The sequence below is a fragment of the Pseudorasbora parva genome, chromosome 24 (assembly GCF_024679245.1).
Source record: "Pseudorasbora parva isolate DD20220531a chromosome 24, ASM2467924v1, whole genome shotgun sequence".
In the NCBI taxonomy this organism is placed as follows: Eukaryota; Metazoa; Chordata; class Actinopteri; order Cypriniformes; family Gobionidae; genus Pseudorasbora; species Pseudorasbora parva.
The window spans coordinates 11899670-11920485 of NC_090195.1; the positions used below are offsets into that span (position 1 = coordinate 11899670).

The 20816-nt window shown below is 35.2% G+C and overlaps 1 protein-coding gene across 2 annotated transcripts; it reads right to left on the reverse strand.

Annotated features, from left to right (window-relative positions):
* Positions 1–800: 800 nt before the first annotated feature.
* tfr1b (transferrin receptor 1b) lies at positions 801–15358 on the reverse strand. Of its 2 annotated transcripts, XM_067434362.1 has the most exons (18): positions 15251–15358; positions 10753–10802; positions 10433–10658; positions 9707–9908; positions 9434–9571; positions 7852–7939; positions 7610–7735; positions 7398–7496; positions 6561–6700; positions 6305–6465; positions 6115–6225; positions 5944–6029; positions 5778–5841; positions 4127–4247; positions 3918–4008; positions 3290–3511; positions 3044–3193; positions 801–2943 (listed from the first exon to the last, which is right to left on the reverse strand). In XM_067434362.1, the coding sequence occupies exons 2-18, from the start codon at positions 10795–10797 to the stop codon at positions 2701–2703; spliced, it is 2313 nt and encodes a 770-aa protein (XP_067290463.1). In that variant the 5' UTR covers positions 10798–10802; positions 15251–15358; the 3' UTR covers positions 801–2700. The 2 variants fall into 2 exon arrangements, with proteins under 2 accessions (XP_067290463.1, XP_067290464.1); XM_067434363.1 differs by lacking the exon at positions 15251–15358 and having other exon boundaries at positions 10753–10923.
* Between the last annotated feature and the right edge of the window lie 5458 nt (positions 15359–20816).

Below are 20816 nucleotides of genomic sequence, written 5' to 3' on the forward strand. Positions count from 1 at the left end.
GAAGCCATATAGCCATTAGTAGACTATAGATGCATATCATTATCTGCTAGAAAGCATGATGTCCAACTCAAAAACGTATTAAAAATATAAATCAAGTAGGGCCTACTGAAAAAAGGACATTTCCACATGACACAGCTGAAGTTGAATCCACACATTTGCATGTTATAAAAACATGTTTACATTATATAGGTAATATGCTACTTAAATAATATTTGAGAACATAGTTCTTTAGTTTAGTGTGTAGAACGATGCACTAGTATCCACTGTAGTGGTTCATGTGCAACAGAGCAAGAAATTAATATTTTTTAATAAGGCTGTCCAATGTATTAAGCTCTATGCATGAAAGGGTTAAGCTAAATATAATTAATAAAGACTAAATATAAACATGTGGCATTTGTGCATGTGAAATATCACATTGTGTCCCTTGAAGCTCATTGGAGGCTACAATGATAGTGGTGGCACATCTAAAGTAATTCACTATAACATCGACAAATGACATCCTTCTAGTATTGTGTTATGGACCTCATGAATAGTGAGCAGCCAGCACTCACCATGGTGCATTATGCAGATTTTGCACTCCATCACAGCATATTTGCTTGAGAGGACCACCAATTGAGTTACAAAAACACTATTAAAAAAAAATCTGGCCTCCCAGTTTAACAAATATAAACACAAACATGTTTGTCACTATCAGGTACAAATGCAATATATATATATATATATTGCATTTGTAATGTTTCTCATTATAGATCTGTTTTGTGTCTTGTGAGGTGAGAAAATAGTAAAGTCTTACACAGCAATTAACATTTGCAATGAGTTTATTAAGGAGCAAATTAAGGTTGACATATAGCAGATGCCAGTTCTAACACTTTAACAGTAATCAAATGGTTATAACCCCAACACCCAACATATTCAGACATAATCAAACGATCAATTTCAACTTCCCTGCTATTTATTTTGATCAATATAAATTTGGAAAATCATCCCTGCTTGTCTAAGTTACTGGTTATTCACAAATAAACCCACATACAGCTTGAAGCAATTGCTTTGTTGCTACCACAATCTAAGTTTATATTTGATTCATGCACAGTTACTATGAAAGATCAAACAATTTTGGTTTCTGCTAAGTGCCACAAAGAGGAGAAAAGACAGAAAAGACTGTCAGAAGTGCTTTCAAACATGAAACTTATGTAAATTCAGCAGTACACTAATCAGTCATATATTATATTCGAATCATTATGCAATACGACCACATCCTCTTTCCTAACACCTGCCTAAAAAAAAAAAAAAAAAACAGGTAAAGAATTACACAGTCTAAAAGCAAAAATCTGAAAGTCTCTCTATAAAGTATACTTATTTGAAATCGCAACAGAAATCTGAAACAAGAACTCCATGAAACACTGAGAAAAAAAAGCCTTTGAAAAAAGTCATGACTAGATGACTAGTTGCCCAATTATATAGTTCTTAAATGGTAACACAGCAGGAAAAAAAGAAACACACAAACAAACACATGATAACCAAAAATAAATATTTACATGAACTATGGGAAACACTGTTCCCGATAATTTGATCCACCCTACAGTGAAATATGAGGATCACTGCCCTCGATATATACACGCCGGTAGGCAAAAACTACCTTCGAACACTCCACATTATGGAAGACACTGCTCCCGATAATGGTTTTAGAATAGAAATATAAAATGTTACAGAGAAATGCTGTTGTCACTTAAATGCTTAAGCCCACGAGTTTGGTCAAAATGGAAACTTGCCTTGCCAATTCATTCAATTTTTTTAGACCAACAAGAACTAAAAAGATACTTCAATACAAGGAGATCTGAAAAACGTATCTTCTGGGTTCAGTTTTGCCAGTTTAGGGCTTTTCTTAAAAAAAAAAAAAATCTTTTTTTAAAGAAGAGGAACTGGTTTGTGAGTAATAAACCAGGTGCTTTTGAGCTTATTTCCTCAAGCACCTGTAACAAGAGACATTTCTGATGCCAGCTGTTGGTAACATGCATTTCTGTTAGCAGATGCTGCTTTTAAGAACTGACAGTATAACCGTCACAATTATGGAAGGCACTGCTTCCGATAATTTAAAAAAAAGAGACACATTTATAGTGAACTCTGTCACTGATAAATAAATAAGAAATAAATATAGTATAATCCTCAGTTGGTCACAGAGGCTTGGTTTTGGGTTTTGAGTTTTAAATCCCCCAAAATGTGACTAAAACCCCTAAGTAGCAGCCAAGAACAAGGTTTATGCCACATGCAACTTGAAAAACATCAAGAGAAATAAATGGACATGACAACTTGAACCTGATATGCACCTTAAATTTTGTGCTCCGATGTCTTCATCGGTTAAATATAGTATTATTTATCCTTAGTGGAGCAATAATAATACTTGCTATTATAATCATACAAATGCAATATACTAAGATAATTAGATTTAACATAATAATAATAATGATATCTATATAATTTATCTCAATACAGTTCTGAATATGTTTAAAGAACTTCCACAATTTAACTTAGCTTATGTAACTAAGCTGCTATATCATTCATTTTGAAAATATGCTTTGTCAAAATTCATTGTTCCAAATCAAATCGGATCAGATCTACTTCATAGCGACCGGATTATGTTACTGTATCGAGACGCACTTTTAAGCGAAACCGCTAGGTTGGTTGAAGCAATGCTGAAAAATGTTATATTTCGTTGTCTAAGGACCAGATATCTCCAGCCAGGTCATTGGCGCAGCCCTGGATGGTCCAGGTGAGTAGAGCAAACTTGTTCAGGACCTGGTCTATGTCGAGGGTTGCTTTTTTTGCATGCACATCACCCAGGTACTTTTCCAGGTCTGTGGTGGTTTGCCACCCATCACCAAAGAAAACGTGGCGGAACGGGACATCTCTCATTGAGACGTAAGGAGACAGAAAATTATGCTCCACCTTAAAAGAGGAAGAAAATGGCAAGAACATTAGCACTTAGCCAATATGTATCAATCAATGTTACAAGATGCACCTAGAATAGCCAAGAAAAGAAGTCCACCTTCATTATGCGGTTATTGATTATGCGACACATCTCGACGTCATCCAGGTCGCTGTTTTTGATGTCAAAAGCTAGAGAGTCTGCAGCACGACCGAAGGAGCTCTTTGCTTCAATCAGCCACTCCGTTGACAATGAATCAATTTTATCGACCTGTTGAAAGCATTTTGAGAAACAAACAAGTTATTCTGAAGATTAAAAACTGGTTTTAGTTTATCTCATTGCAGAAAAAATTAAATAAAGCATTACCTTGTCACGTTTGAGATCGTTAACACGACTGATGATGGTGCTCACATGCTTTGTGATCACATTGCCATACGTGGTAACGTCCAGTTTGAGGATGTGGTCATGAACGAGACGCAGGGCCATCTGCCCAGCAATCTCAGCAGCAAGCAAAGACAGCTCAGCCACTTTCTCCATGTCCTTTGTACTACCCTTATCGAATCCAAAATACTCGTAGTCAGCAGTGGCCTGGTGAAAGAAAATCATAAAATGGGAATGAAAACTTTTGGCTGACTGTGTATACGGCAACATTTAGGGCCGTCAGTCTCTTACAAACACTGGGTGGTAAGCTTAAATGTTTATGGGATAGTTAAAATTACCCCCTGATTTACTCAGCCTCAAGTCATCCTAGGTGTATATGACTTTCTATTTTTAAACAAATACAATTAGAGTTATATTAAAAATGCCCTGGCTAATCTAAGCTTTATAATGTCAGTGAAGGGGAGCCCAAATTTATTGGGTTTAACTGTCCTTTAAAGTAAGGGTCAGGAGAAATGTCTCATTTACCAACTCATAATTGTTTTTAATCATGTTATTATGTTTATGATCAAATTGACCAGCCAATAACACATACAAAATAAAAAGAAACACTTACCTGAGAAGAGGTGAAACTAAATGACACGGATGGGATTCCAGAGAAGGCCAGAAATGGATATGCACCATCATCCATCTGCATGGTCTTCAGACTGAGCATAAAACAACAATGGATTCAGGAGCATGTACGTCATATCACCAGAGAAACGATCATGATTATATTGATATTCCAGTCCATTTTACAAAAAAAATCTAAGCAGATTCACTTACAGATTTGAAAAACTACCACCGAGAATGCTTGAAAGTGATTCAGGGCTGTTGACTTTTTTCAGGGTTTTCTCGAGAAGGGTCTGCAACAAAGGACTGGCAGAAGCTCTAAAGGAACCCACACCTGGGGATTAAAGAAAAACGCATTGAGTTTATTAAAGAGTAGGGATAGAGCCTACAAATTACATGAGTGGAACTCAAACTTGTCTGCCAAATGAGCACCATAGAATTTCTCAGGTGCATAGGCACTAATGCGCATTAGATGATATAACTGCCATGCATCACTTCTAATGATATAGTAAAGTTAACGATATTGGAATTTCCACTCACATGGAAGTTTAATGAATGGTTTACATGTCACTCCAGGAAATGGACATCATACTATGACTATAACTGAATAAATATAAGATTGAAACGCTTTTATTGATGAACCCTTTAAGACCTATGGCACGCGCTCCCATTTGCTTGTCTGTCTAAGAGCTAATAGAAACTGAAATCAAATTGGTGTCTTTTAAAAATATATAAAATCAATATATAAAATACAAAATCAGATGTTGCACGTTCAGATCAAGCCTCCAAATTGCTCCTGTTGCGTTGTTTTCACCCTCTGCACAAATTACGCACAGGCACTAACTAAAAACAAATAGATCTCATGTGGCGTTTTCGCTCATAACTTCATGAAACATGCACGGATCGTAGAAAATCATCGTAGCACATCATTATTTACAGCAGATTCTCACGATTAAAATTAGTCCAAAGTCGACATAATCCTTTAAAGTGATCACAAGTTCCTCACAGAGTTATGGACAATAAACTCCAAAGGCACACAAGCGCTAGCTAAAAACAAATAAAGATTTCACGTGGCGGTTTCGCTCATAACTTCATGGAACATGCACAGATTGTAGACAAAGCATTATTTACAGCAGATTCTTATAATTAAAGTGGATTGCATTGATCACAAGATATTCCTCATGAAGGAACCATTTTAAAAATGCCCATTAGGTGGCGTTAAATTCTAGACAAAAAGGCTACCTCGGATCCAAATGGTTTATTGGACAACATATTGTTTATTTGAGTTCTTCAGGCCTTCTTGGTTATATTCATGATAATAAAGCATATTTGTACTTCAATGCTTATCGACACAGTGATAAAGGCTATGAAATAATGTTATGTGCCTCATTTTGTGTAAGAAGCCCATTGTAAGCAACAAACTCGCAGTGCTTTCAGATGGAACAGCGTTTACTACTGATCAAAGAGCCATGCTTCACTGACAAGCTGCGTATATAAAAAAAAAATTGGTTGCAGCCTTTCTATAAATTTTGTAGATAAAAAAAAAAAAAGGAAGCGGAAGCTGCAAGAGGAAGAAGGATCGGTACAAACATACAAGGGTCCCAGCACCTTCAGAGCTTGGACCGCTAATAACACTAATAATAATATTAATAATAATCTCTGTGTAAACAGTGAAGAGTTAATACAATAAAACAGTGACAATGAAATTCTGTCTCTATAGGAAATTAAACAACTTGTTACTAGAACACATTACTAAGGTATAATGACAAGACCTAGTACTCATTTACCTTTTAAAAAACTAAAATTGTATTTGGGTGTACAAAAGCCTATAGTAAATTTGATCAATTGCACAGAGTAAACGTACCAGTAACAACCCCATCCAAGCTGATGTAAGTAAAGGCTTTCCTGTCCAGTGATGACCAGTATCCCTGTTTAACACATAAGAAACAACACGTTACAAAACCATAACTGTGTTTTAAAACAAACTGCTAACAATTATTGAGCCAAGCACAGATGACATTGGCACAAACCTCAAGCCATTCAGTAATTCCGACGTTACCGAAATCCCCTGCGGTCCAGCTGGCAAACACAATGCTTCTTTTGGGTTTGAAACCACCTAAGGTGAAGAGGACAAGCAGTGAATGCATGGCACAACAACACACAGACAGACTCCATTTAAACATAGGTAGAAAAGAACATACCTTTCTTCAACTCTGTGAAAACCCTTGCAAGCTCCATCAGAACAGTAGTGCCAACTGCAGACTTTCCATATCCCAAGCTGTCCCTCTGCGCTCCAATCACGACATAACGATCTGATAGATTCAGACAACCACAGTGAGACCACAGACGTTCAGATGTGTTGACTTATTAAAGCAAAATATAGAAACTCACCAGGGTCCACATATCCTTTGATGATTCCAAACACGTTATGGATCTTGGTGTCGACAAGGTTATTGTTGACATCTACGACTACTTTGTCACTTTCATTTCCCAACTTGTAACTGGGGAAGGCACCCTTAAAGTTATCAGGAGCGCTGCTTCCACCCATTTTCCTGTGAGAAATTAATGAATTATTTTTTTGTTAAGTTATCGTTTCTTGATAATGATTAAAAAAAATGTATCAAGGTAAATCAAAATGATAACGTACTCAAAGATTTTGCGAGCCATTTTAGTGGTAATCGTCTGTGCGAGAATTCCTGGAAGACCAGAGGACTTGGCAGGAGGAAACTGTGTGTGATTAAAGGATGGGAATCCTGGGGTGTAAGGATCACCCGATCCTAGGTGGACCTGTAGGTAATTACCAGAATGAATGAATAACACCAGCACAATAAATAACATACTTTACGACTCGCAATTTTTCCACAGGACTTGCATATTTTTCTGTTTTTTTCTTCAGTGGGCAATCTGCATTTTTACAACACCATTAGCATAAAGAGATGCTGAGCATTATTTCATTTTCACTCTGTGTATTTTAAAGGTTGCAGAGTTGAAGAATGTTCAACTGATTAAAACGCAGCACTCATTGTCACTTTTTACCCAGCCGTTCAATCACAGTGGAGGAGAAGTGGGATAAAACATCACTGACCAACTGTACAACGTCAACAAGCAGCATAATAAATGGAACAAAATCATTTAAAACAAGAGCCGGAGCAAACACTTTGTATAGTATCAACATTTTTATAAAGAACCAATACAGAAAGAAAACAATCTGTAATATTAGATACTAGTACGACAAGAGTCTTCTTAACTGAGAGAAATAAAAATGCTGCAACAACCTAGCATTTTCAGCTGGCTTTGGTGGTTCTGCTGGTTGAAACCATCACTCTTACTGATTTTAATCTAGATTGCCTTTGCCATGATTAATTTTTTATTATTGTTATAAAGTGTAGTCTTTCCATTTTATTTTTTATTTATTTAAATTAAAATAAGTCATTATAACAGCAAGTCAACAACCATATGAATTTGATTCTTCAGCATAACTTACATGACCATAGAGCTCAGTATCCTCAGTCATGTTTTTATTGTCAGCTGGGTCTGGGTAGATCAGAGCTGCTACTGCACCAAACTTAGCAGCATTCATAACCTAAAATGGTGACCAACACATTTGAATCATCACTAGCAAATAGCGTGTTACTATTAATAGACTGTCATATAGTTCAGAAAGAAAATTAACGCATTGGTCAGCTCCTCTGTTACCTTCTGTGCCATGCTGATTTTTCCAGTTCTCATCAGAATGACAGACCCATTTAGATTCACACTGTATGTTCCGCTCACCACCTGCAGGTCAGCAAGCTCACCATAGTTGGCGTACACCACTCTGGCCTGTGAATATAATTGTTTGAGAAAATTGAGGATGCAAATCATGGGACAACTAATGACTTAGCTGACAGACAAAGGCAAGAAAAAAAAGTTTCCTGTAGAGGAAGAGGAATGCTCACCTCTCTACGTCCTGTTTCACTGTAAGCCAAGAACCCCTTTGGACTTCCGATCTCCTCTGAACCAAACAGCACTTGGTTTGGATTGGTGCTTTTAGGGTTTAAAAACAGTCAAAATTACAAACAGCACAACCAAATGAAGATGGAAAAACTATGACTGTGGTTACTAAGGTGTTTTTAACATGTTGCTGTTTTTTTACTGTGTTCAGAAATGTTTTAACATTTTATGCATTTGTTAGCATGTCATTACACTTTTTTCTGTGATCAGAGGGGTTTTCAGTTTGTGTGCATGTTAACATATTACTATGCAGGTTTTACCATAGATATGCTATAGATATTTCTATAGGCTGCTATAAGCTATAATGGTTAAATCAGGTCAGTAGCCAATATTGTGGGTAACGCACTACAAGTATGTAATCAGATTACTTTTTCAAGTAACTAGTAAAGGAACTAATTACTTTTTTAAAAAGTAATGAAAGTTACTTCTTCATATTTCTTTGACTGAAAGCTCTCCTCCCTATATTGGAAAAAATGGCGTTTGGGAGTAAAATTGTGTTATTTTGGCCAGGTTGCAGACTTGGCAACACATTTCAGTTGATTTCTGTTGACAACTACGTTAAGCTTCGCTTCGTTGCTCTGATTGGTTGTAGGTCTATCCAATTGACGTCTTTCCTGGTTCGGTTGAAACGCCCCATAATTACAGCCCAATGGAGCAGTGTCAGACTCATATTCTGACTAGAATTGAGTATGAGCACGTCAGGCTAGTTTTGCATGAACAGGTCATTGAAGTTCTAGACTAAATATGAGCAATTATTTATCTCATTGCACATAGATTAAGTACTCCTCAAAATGAACAAAATCAGTCAAATGACACCCAATAATTAAATATGAAATAAAACTATTAAAAAAATATATTTTCACGCATTTAATGTACCTTGATTGAACAATGTTTTGCTGCTAACTTTCAATGATTCAGTTAAATTACTTTAGAATTTTTTTTAGAACAGCAGCAGAGCTGAAAGGTTTGTTTGAGCTGCACCCTCTACTGTACATGCATGAATTTGCAGCCTGAGGTTTATTATTTAAATTATGGTGTGGAGGTCTTTACATTTGCAAAAAAATATAACTTTGTAATACTTTTTTTTTTAAAGTAATGCAAAAATAAATATTTATATCTTTATGCAAGATGTATTAGCAAAATTATTTTCAGAATTTAATAAATCATTAAAAATGATAAATCTGCATACAGATATTGCATATTGAGTTATACATACAAATGCACACCAGCACGCTCACCTCTGAAAGGTGAATGTAGTGTGTTTTTGTGTTCTAACAGGTTTGTATTATGTATTGTATTTGTAAGCATGTGTTTTTTACTGTGTTCAGAAAGATTTACTTGTGTTATGTGCTTGTTAGCGTGCTGCTATGCAGTTGCTAGGGTATTTGAGTCTTTTTTTTTAAATGGCTTAGTTTGCTGTAATGTGCTAGCTAAGATGTTAAAACTTTACTTTGTGTGTTGCTATGCAGTTTCCAGGGTATTTGGTGGCTGCAGAGTGGTTACAGTGTTTCTGGTGTGCATAATGACCTGCTAGGATACTGTAGCTTCACATAGTGCTCGTCAACCCAGGGCTCCATATTTAGTTTTGTGAAAAGATTATGGATGTCGTCACCTAATTTGTTATCCTCAGATGATCCTGCAACAAGTTTTTTCTGGATATACACGCTTGGACGGAAGAACAACAAAGTCAGAAAAGAATAATGACGTGTAGATATAAAAAAAAAAAGGTTGTACATTTACAATTGTGTTAACGTTTAAACAATTTATAACGTCAATAATATTACATTTATTAACAGATACCTTAAATTAGCTTTAATGGCTTCAAATGACAGATTATAGTTCAGATGTTTAACAAGGTCACTCCAATCCATAGCGGGTGCAGCTTCAAAATTGTCATAATTTTCGTATTTTGGAATCGTCGGATTTTCTGGAATTGGAGCGGCAAGTGAAGGGCAGGAAGGCAACTCAGACGTACGGTGGATAGAGTATCCAATGAGTAAACCTGGCACATGAGGAAAAAAAAGGAAAAAAAAAAACAGTTAGTGGATTCTCATTTGAGTCCTGAGGAAAACCTGAGAACATCTAATAACTTATCACTATGACTCGGTGTGCATCATGTGATCAACTGCTAAATTAAAATCTGCTCTGGCAGAGACAAATGCATTCTGTGCTTGTCAAACATCACAACTGTTCAGTGTTTTCAACCACATAGTTTATTTTAGGTTTGAGATTTAAATAAAAAAAGGTACTAGATAATAAATGTATCAAAATAAAAAATTAATAAAAAATTATAAAACAATTTCATAGGGCACAATTATTTTAATACAATTTTAATATTTTTTTAATACATTTTAATGTGTTATATTTTTTAAGTTTGATCAATTAAATTGATTAGACATCAAAAAAGTAGCGGGAAAAAACAGAACAAAATTTGGGAAAGATTTACATGCATTTCATTGTTTATTTTTCTTTGATAATAACTGAATGACATTTGGTTATATTAAAGAAAACTACAAAAACACTTACCCACACAGAAGAAAACCAGAATTACACCCCCGAAAACTAGAATCCTCCGCTTGTTCAGTGACCCAAAACGACTGGATTTAATGTACGCGTCACGTTGCACATGTCCTTGTTCTGTACTATCCATTTCCTCCTCCTCAACTTCCGCAGAGAGCTTTACCTCCACATGGCTGCCCTCTCCATCAGGATTCTGAGATTGATTGAACCGGGTGTATGACCGACTGTTAACCTGTTAAAAGGGGGAAAATACATAGGCTGAAAATTCAAGAGAAAAATATACAAAGTGAATATTTAAAGACAAGTTTGTCCAAAACAGAACATACCATTCTCGAAAACTTCATTTTGGCTTGATTAATTGTTCCTGCCATGGAATCTGAAACAAGAGATATAAAATATCTTTAGCAACAAAGTTTCTGACAGGTTCTGACAAAGAGCTCTTTTTAAAGTCTCTGAATTCATAAACACAGCCCTTCTTGTTCAAAGTCCAAAAATGTTTTGTCCACTGAATTTAGGCCAAGTCTTTTGATTCGTTGAACTGCATCCAGATCCCAGAGCCACCCTCTACATCGGCTCCAGAGCTAGTTAAATCAGTGATGGGAATCAATGCGCCGATTATATAATGTTGATAATGTGACGTTTACTAACTGTGAAATACTGTGTAGTTTATTTTAAATCTAGTGACCTGCTAACCCATTTACACTAAACAAAGGAAGAGTGACAAATACAAAGGAAAAAATTAAATAAAATTAGATCTCGACAGATTAATCGGCACCGATATAGCTGATTGTAGGAACAATTGCATTAAACATGCTAGACCTTTATATTTTAACGCCTTTTTCTCCATCTTTAAGCATGGTTGTTTGGATTTATATGAAATTGTAAAACTTTACAATAAGATTCCACTTGTAGCATTAACTAAGGTTAATACAAATATCGTTCATTGTTAATTGTTCAATTTTTGTTAATGTCAATTTTGAAGTTGTATCTCTTAGCATTAGTTACTGCACTATAAAAAATAATCAAGAAACAAATCATACATTATTTTTTATTTTAAAGTATAGTACATTTTCATGGGTCAGTAGTGTTTTTTAATTTTACAATAAAGTTCAGGAATATTTTATACATTGTTTTTTTTTTATTCAGTATGAATTTTAAAATCTATCAGTTGATTAATTGATTCTCTGTAAAATCCACTATTGGTCAAATAAAAAGTAGTGACTTACTACAGAGGAACACAAGCAAAGCCAACAATATTTATAGTATATAATGCCAAGTTCCTTATACAGCCAGATTAGGGCAGAGGATAAATTTGTGCACAAACATTAGTTTAAGGTTTAAACTTGTTTAACAAGATAGTTGCTGTTTAATATAGAAGCAATGACAGTAAAACCTTATCAGAGCCACAGGTCAAATGTCTTTTGAGACAATCTTGGTAAAAACGAGTGGCTCTATTAGTAAAAAACAAAACAAAAAAACAACCTGTGATGCAGGTAGGGCTGCCCCCTAATAGTCATCTAGTAGAGGCGTAGTCAATTTAATTCACGCAGTTTGTTGAGGGACAGATCATTAACGGCAGGTTCTTGTGGTAAGTATGTCAGTCAGGAAATCCTCAAATATGGCTCATCATTTGATGCAAGTAGTAGCAACTTGACATCTAACATTAACCTAGATAAATGTGCACTATTATTAGGGACATATAAATGTTTGTGTGACGCGTGGAAGCTAAAGTATTAACACGTCTACTGCATGACAGAGGTGCCTGCGCGTTCACTTGCATTTTTTTCCTGAAAACAACTTAAAATACTCGTTTTTAAAGGACAACTCGGGTGAAAAATGAACCTAGGGGTAATTAACACATGGTTACCGAGTAGATTGTTCTCTGGGATGCGTTTTCATGAAAATCAAATGTAAAGAGTTTTATCTCTAAAAACAGATAAGCTTATAACGCTTGTCTATGGGGCACAGAGTAAGTGAAATGAAATTGCTAATTAATACCACTAACAAGGCTCAAAATAGCCTCACACTAACTAACTAACTAACTAACTAGCATAATGAGAGTCCCTACATGCAAACCGAAGCACTGAGAACTTTGTAAGTGTACAAACTAGGGCTGTGCGATATTGAAGAAAAATGTGATATCTTGTTAAATAATGTGATATTCGATATGTGATACGATATTGCAATTAGGCCGTGTGTCCACCAAAGCGCCTAGCGTTTTCTGCTGGCTGAAAACGCCTCGCTGTGAGCGCTTGAGAGCGTTTTGGCAGGCAGCGTTTTTTTCTAATTTCACAGGTAGTTTTTCCTGTATTGATTCTATATAAAATTGCAGATACAATGAAGTTCTGGCTTTTGTTTTAAATCATTTTATTCCGTTATTATTTGCTTGTTGTCATCTGATGACGACATGCAGAATGTGGTAGTTGGTCTGTGTTGTGTTTGTCCCGCCCCTCCTCCACTGTGATTGGATGGCTGGGTGAAAAGTGACAGTGATGAGCGCTGCGTTTTACTCAAAGTTGAACATTCTTCAACTCTCGGAGACCAGTAAAAAACGCTGAGCACTCAGCGCGTGAGCGTGAAATACTTGCTCAGCGCCTCGGTGCGCTCCAGGCGTTCTAAAAACGCGGCGCTCTCATTGAAAACAATTGAAAATGCCAGCCAGCAGCGTGAAAAAAAACGCTTTGGTGGACACATGACCTTAGTGTGTAAAATCTATTTAAATTTTTATTGCATTTTTTATTGCACAAGTTATTGCATTTAATAACTCTTTTTAACATCAAGCAAGTCACAAGTAAAAGTCGTGTGCCCAGTCTTTTCTCTGCTATATGCGTCGCAGCTTCGACCTAAAACGTATACTTTTCACAATGTTGAAGTACCGTTGCAATATGCATATTGCAATATTTCGATAATTGCGATATATTGCACATCCCTAGTACAGTTTAATAAGATACTTTATAAAGACAGCCCATTACACGTATACAGACAGGAGCCATTTTGAAAAAAAAAGTCTCTACGAGTCGAGCCACGAACGCTGTGCTAAGTGATGAACTGTGACTCTCATATGGTCCATTGTTTCTGGAAGAAAGCACTGAATGCAACAGAGAAAATATATTAATACAAATAAAAATTTCCATGTAATTAGATTTCACAAACTTAATTCCTATCGACCAGCTCACTTACCACTCGTGGCTCGACTTGTCAAGACTGTTTTCCAAGATGGCTAAACCGATGAACCGAACTTGCCTCACAGACATGAGAAATACATCTATAGGAAGCTTGAAATGTCTACTTTTAAACAAACCAATTCAAAATGGGAAAAGAGCATTGAGTGCAGAAAAGGCCATGGGTATTCCACCCAAGTATATATTTAAGTAATTCATTAATATAAACATGTGATTAGCCGACTAATTGCTTAAATAAACAACTACTAGTGAATTACAAAAATCTTCAGTCAGGGGCAACACCAGTTGCAGGACATACTTCCTGTTTGAGGTTTTTTATATCCTTTTTCTGCATTCAACAATATCTACAGTGTGTGAAAGACAAAAATTAACAGTTGCATTAGAGAAGCAGTTGCGTGTGGTTAGGATTACTTCCTACTACCGCAACCGCCAAAGATTGGCGCCACTTTTTAGTTTGGCAAAACTACAACTGCATGTAGTATCACAATATAGACTTCACCAGTTAAGACTTGCTGGAAATTAACGAGTCAGGACATTGCTAAAAAAAAAAAAATTAAGCCCAACCCAACCTTTGCATATCTGCAATGATATGTCAAGGTTATTGAGCACAAAACAGCATTTAACATGTTTTAAAATCCTAGAACATAAAAAGATTTATAAAAAAATATAAAGCCAATTTGATTTCGCCCCCCAATCTACTCCCTATTCAAGGTCTGATGTATTTATTCATTCTGCAAAGGTGTCCAATATGATATCAACAACAAAAAAACAACTTATTGTTGATCCCTGCAAGCATAAAGGCAGTTTAAGCTCAATTAGACATAGAAGCATGAAGATATTATCTTCAAGACATGTGAGAGTCACAGCCAGCTTCATACATGGATATGGAGGCTGATTCATAATGATTTCCATTGTAAATTAGGTTATAAAGCACTACTTGCAGAGCACTAAGAAGTAACAAAATTAAAATATATATTTTTTAATGTTACTCTCATCTCCAGAATACAAGGAAGTTCCAGATTACAGCACATGGAAAGACGAACAGCAATATATTTATTTACTTTTACTGTCTGTAAAGTAATTACTATAAAAATATAAGGCGATATTATTACTCTTTATAGAACACTTGAAGGTCAAAGATTAACGTTATTGCTACTTCCTGTATCGCATGTGCTCAGGCCCGGAGATGATCTTACTTTATGTTCTAGAGAAATAATTAATAAAAAACAAACCTAAGCACAAATTAACATTACATTCAGATAAAGTGATGCAAAGCTAGACCTTTATATTATTGTTAATACCATTAACAATTTTATGTAACGTTAAAGTCCTCATATTTCCGCCTAACGTTACGTTACACAAATCATCACCAAGGTGACTCTTTAAGGATCTTTCTAGTTAACAATTTCAACAATAGCACAAAGAGCATTAAACAACAATCAACATATAAGCATGGCATGAAGTTCATTGACAGTGCATAGATCATCGAGCTGTCATTGCCGGCCATGCTGATAATTTATAAAATATGATACCTAAAAGATGTGTCTAACTGAAGAGCAACATTCTTACTTTTAAATAAGCAAACTGGTCCGGTAAATGAATGTTTCTTGCTTATGCGTGTTGTTTAGATGTCAGTACTTACTTGTAAAATGTAATTTGAGTGTCCTGAATGCTCACCACGCGTTCGGCCGCCAACAGTGCTAGATGAAACGGCACGCACACTTTCAACGTCATTTCCTTGTTCCTCCTAAACAGGCTTGTAGATCAGCCAATAAAAGATGTTCGCTTCATATGAATGAAAGACGTCAGTTAAAAATCAATATTCATCATTGCCAGAGGTTGATAAGTACAAAAATGTGAACCCATAAATATTTCTAATGTGTTTCTAAACATTTTTTTTATTAATTAAATTAAGGAGTAAAATAAAAATATAGGCAATATTAAATATTTTATATTATTTTAGTATTGTATGACTGAGCACCAGGGTTGGGGAGAAAATACATGTAACTTAGTTTCATTAATAAAATACAGAATTTGAGTAACTGTATTTCACAGTTGCTTTTTAAAGGGTTTTAATCAAATTACAGTTACATCTGAAAAGTATTTTATATATATTTAATTCTTTGTCCTGTAGGCTATTATCTGTTTTGTACTAAATTATAATTATGCAATAACAAATAAGATGGTTAAATAATGTATTTTATAATACATTATAATACATATATAATTATTCTAGTTCTAATTATTAGTAAATACATAGTTTTAATAAGAACGATATTTTTGTGCCGTTATAATCAGTGTACTGTTACAGACAGCATTACCTACTTTAAACAGACAAGCCTTGTCGACTGAGTTGTAGGCACAATCTGGGAAAAAAGAAAAAGAAAAAAAGGAAACTTTTTTTTTTTTTGTATGACTTTTAAACAAAACCAGTATAGAAGAAGGAATTGGTGAATACAATTTCCTTGTTTCCTTTTTCTTTAGTCTTTAAATGTGAGCAGACAACCACAAGCATTTCCAGTTGTTCTGCATGGGCATGTTTTTGTATTATAAAAATATACTCTGTATGCTGTAAGAACTTAAGAATTATTTTACAAACTATTAAAAATCTTGAAATGTTTTGAGAATTGGTGATTTCACCCTTACATTAAATGCACCTATCTTAAGTAAAGAGCACAACTTTTATGTCTTGAAGGATAGTTCACCCAAAAATTTACATTTTGTCCATTTACTCATGAGATTCATGAGTAGGCTAAATGATGACAAAATTGTATTTTGGGGTGAATTATCCCCTTTAAGGAAAATAGCAGATGAGTGAAGTTTTGCTTTTATGAAATCCTAAAACTGGTGGAGAATGAAATGGTGATAAAACCCCATTTTTACTTGTGCTGCCTTTTTCCCAATATATAAATCTCTAGTGTTCCCAGAATGGGTATGATAAGTTTCAGCTTAAAATACCTCCCAGATCATTTATTATAGCATGTCCAATTCGCCTCTGATGGGTGTGAGCAAAAATGCGCTGTGTTTGTGTGTCCCTTTAAATACAAATGAGCTGCTGCTCCCCGCCCCCTTTTACCAGGAGCTTCGGATGGTGTTGTGTAAAGCCCCGTTTCCACCAAAATTACCCGGAACAATTTATACCAGGAACTTTTTTACAGGAACTTTTCTCCCCCCCAGACCTACAACTGTCTGCGTTTCCACCGCGATAAATTTCCGTGAAGATTAGGCAGATTAGTCTGGTGATGTAGGACTGCGCGCGACTGCTCCTCCAAGTCAGTGACGGACAGTAATCCTTTTTGTGTGTACCGATAGAAAGATTTAGTGGACTGTTTACATGAGATGTTATCTAAACCGATCTGGTGTTTACATGTGATGACTTTCAATCGCAATCATTTTGTGACATGCAGTTTGTCTGCCGCATCAAAAATGTCAACGCTGTTTTCTCCAGCAGATGGAATGTGTTAACTGTAGCCATAGCAACTCTTAACGGCCACCAGGACTTATTTGTTGTAAAGTGTAATAATCATCACAGAAAAAAAATTCTTCTGTCAGGCGCAGTTAAAGTAAAAACTGCCTGGGGGAATATAAAAACTGCTATATATGCTGTGTCATTATTCCAACATTATCTTCATAACTTACGAAATAAAAAGTTTACCCCTCAGAAAAATGAACTTTCCTCTCTTGTCAACATGAGCGCGGCGTGCGCTGTCACGTCATGTAAGGACGCACACTTAAAAGTAATCGGTCAGGTCGTTTACATGGTGAAAAAATAAAAAATAAAAATAAAAATAAAGTTCCTGTGGTGGAAACGGGGCTTAATATTTAGTTCCTGTGAAAAACAGTTCCAGTGGGTGGAGTATTCATGAATATTCATGATATGTTCCTTGTGGTGGGCGTGGCTTTGAGACAACGCAAACTAACGGAACTGAAAAATATTAAGCACACTCCTCAAATCGCAACCTGTTTCATGGATTATTTTGAATAAAGATAATGATGTTACAATACTAGGCATTAACTGCAACAGTCAGTTGACATTTAAAAAAAACAATTGTTTAGAAATTTAGAACAATTGAATAGTTTGTGTAATGTGATACATCGTCTGAGTTGTTGTTCAAGATTGGTTTGGCATTCAGATGTTTCGTCTTATTTAAGAGCAATGTATGAGCGAATAACCTACACTCGTCTAGGCTTACACAAATTTTTTTCATGTCTTTATAGCTTTTTTATTTCATTTCGGAGGCTTTCATTTTAATTTGAATTGTAAATTTACTTGTACCACTCTGTCACATATTTTTAAAGCTTTATCAAAGCAAAATCTTTTCATATAGGCTGTAAAGGCCATCAGAGTAGTTACGCATTATTTTGATCATAGCTACATTATATGGTTTTATTATTACGGTATCAGGCTTTTATTTTGATAACCAAAAAACCGGAAGTATGAGAACCGAAATGTACCTGGCGAGCGCCGAAAAGACAAAAGGAAAGTTGGAAAGGTTCACGGTTAAAAACAGTTAAAACTACAAGGTTTAGCTTCAGTCAATTGGAGAACAAGGTTTGTAAAGAAATATATTTGAGCTATTTGAAATGTTTATCGTAAAATGTATAACTTTGTAATGCTATCGGATTGAAACTAGTGTAATGAGCTGTGTTACGTTCGAAATGTGATGGTAATGCATGGTTTTATTTGCTTTTACTCAGCTCTTACGTTGGTTAATGACAAGGACGGCAATACAATTCATTTAACCATCAGTTCTGGCCTTCTCAATATTGATTGGATGCTACATAGGCTATACCTGCTGCTACTTTCTGTCTCTATGATTTACTTTTTCATATTCTCTATAAAATGAGCCACATATTTATAAGAAATGGCTTAAATTATAGGTCTTCTTTATCACTTAAACAGATATAGCATGATAAACATTAAATATACAAACTTGTTTGATATATGCATTCAATTTCATCATGTCCTCTGTGCAAAGTAATCAACTTTCACAAGAACTAAACCATGAAAAGGAAAAAAAAAAAAAATACTGAAAATATTTTTAGATTATGTTGTAGAATACACTTAAATTTGGCTAACGGAAAAATTTAGATGTGATCAGTCACTAGAAAATTTTCGATTGGAGACCTGATTTTTTATTTGCAGTGTGGGCAAAACTCTAATCATACATATAAATCATGTGAAACTATAGTTATTTTTATTTGTTTGTTTGTTTGTTTGTTCAGCAATTTTCTTAATTTACTGTGTCACTGAAGTCATCTTAGACCCTGTTAGTACATACTTTCTCGACCACAATTCCATGGAGACCATTTTTGTAAATTAAGAAATGTATTTTTCCTGCTGCAATTCAACATTACAAACTGAAGTAAACTTCAATTCTCACTCCTTCCTTTTGTGTGGTTTATGAAATGTTATCTCACTCTTAAAGATCCACCCTGTTATAAAGCTATGTTTTGAAGAATGCTTGTCAGATAAAAAATGTAAAACATATCTGACATAGATAGAAGGTTATAGAAGGTTGTACAAGGTTAGCTTAATGTCCACCCTGTTAGATTTTATAGGTCTATAGACGTAACAAGGTGAAAATTCTAATAACATAGTTGTATTTAGTGTATATTGCAAATTCTATGTATGTGTGTGTGTGTGTGTGTGTGTGTGTGTGTGTGTGTGTGTGTGTGTGTATATATATATATATATATATATATATATATATATATATATATATACTTCAGCTATTTACATTAAAACAGACAGCAACTTTAGGCTAATGATGAATATATGCATAACAAAAGCTAAATGAGTTTATGAAATTGATGATGAAGACGTGTAGCCTATATTTTTCCTATTCCATTCTAAAAATAGTAACCTCTGGCCTATGTCCAAGAAGACTCGCCATCCATCAGAACAATGCTTTAAAGCTTTATGCACTGCACTATATTGCAATGTCAACAATAATGACAAGATTAATAATAAAAAAAAAATTATCAGTAGGTATGTTAACAGAAACACTGGCTAATATAACTAACAAGAAACTCACACCAAGCCAAGATAGTTTTTAAACATTTTATTAGGGCACAAATAATGAATAATGTTAGCCTAGACGATTCGCTCATTTGCTCTGTGTCCTTACCTATCCGAACGCCTTAAATGTCAGGAAAACCAACTCAGACGATTCATCATATTACCCAAACTGTGTAGTTAATGCTTACCATCGTAACTTCATTATTCTTTCGAAAAATCCGTTGTGATTTGAGGAGCGTGCTGAATATTTTCAGTTCCATTCGTTTGCGTTGTCTCAAGGCCACGCCCACAACTCGGGAACTATCATGAATATTCATGAATACTCCACCCACTGGAACAGTTTTTCAAAGGAACTGAATATTACACAACAATACTCCATCAACAATAAAACATCCAAATCTCACTCAGCCAAAAATATCAGAATAAATAACCAGCTGTGGAGTGCAGACTATGTAAACCAGAGCTGAACACAGATGGAGAGGCTCAGAAAGAGGCTTCAAATTTTCGACTGCATCTGGACGTTTCTGAATGGTTAGTGGATCAATTTATGTTGGTTGTTGTGGAGTTAAGTTGACCACTCATCGACTAGCATGTGCCGTCATGTTAATCTATTAGCCTACTATAAGTACAATTCTCTTATCTTTACAGAAAGAGTAAACAAGTTTTTCACCTGAATAGTGTATTATAAATATGCGTTTATGAATTAATTAAGTTATGCAGGCGGTGAGTATTTTTGGGATAAACCTAGCTCTAGCTATCTAAGTCAGAAACTATGGTAACTTTATCCATATTAGCCGTACAGCATTCTAAAAGCTCATTCAGAAAGGAAATTTGCAAACATTCACAAAATATCAAGTGCCATCCCTTGTTCTGGATATGAATTTAGAGCACGAAGCGTTTGTATTGACCCATCCTTCAGATTTTTGTTGTTGTTGCAAATCCAGCATTATACTGACCCTACGGAAGCCCGTTTCCGCAACTAAATAATAAAATAAAAAGTGTAATTGCGACATTTTATCTAACAATTCTGACCTTTTTCTCACAATTGCGATTTATAAAGTCACAACTCTGCCTTTTTCCCCTCACAATTGCCAGTTATAATTGGTAGTAATGTTTTTTGGTACAGACATTGTAGTACTCTAACTTGCTGATACAGCAAGTAAACAGAAATGGTGGTCTCTGTGTT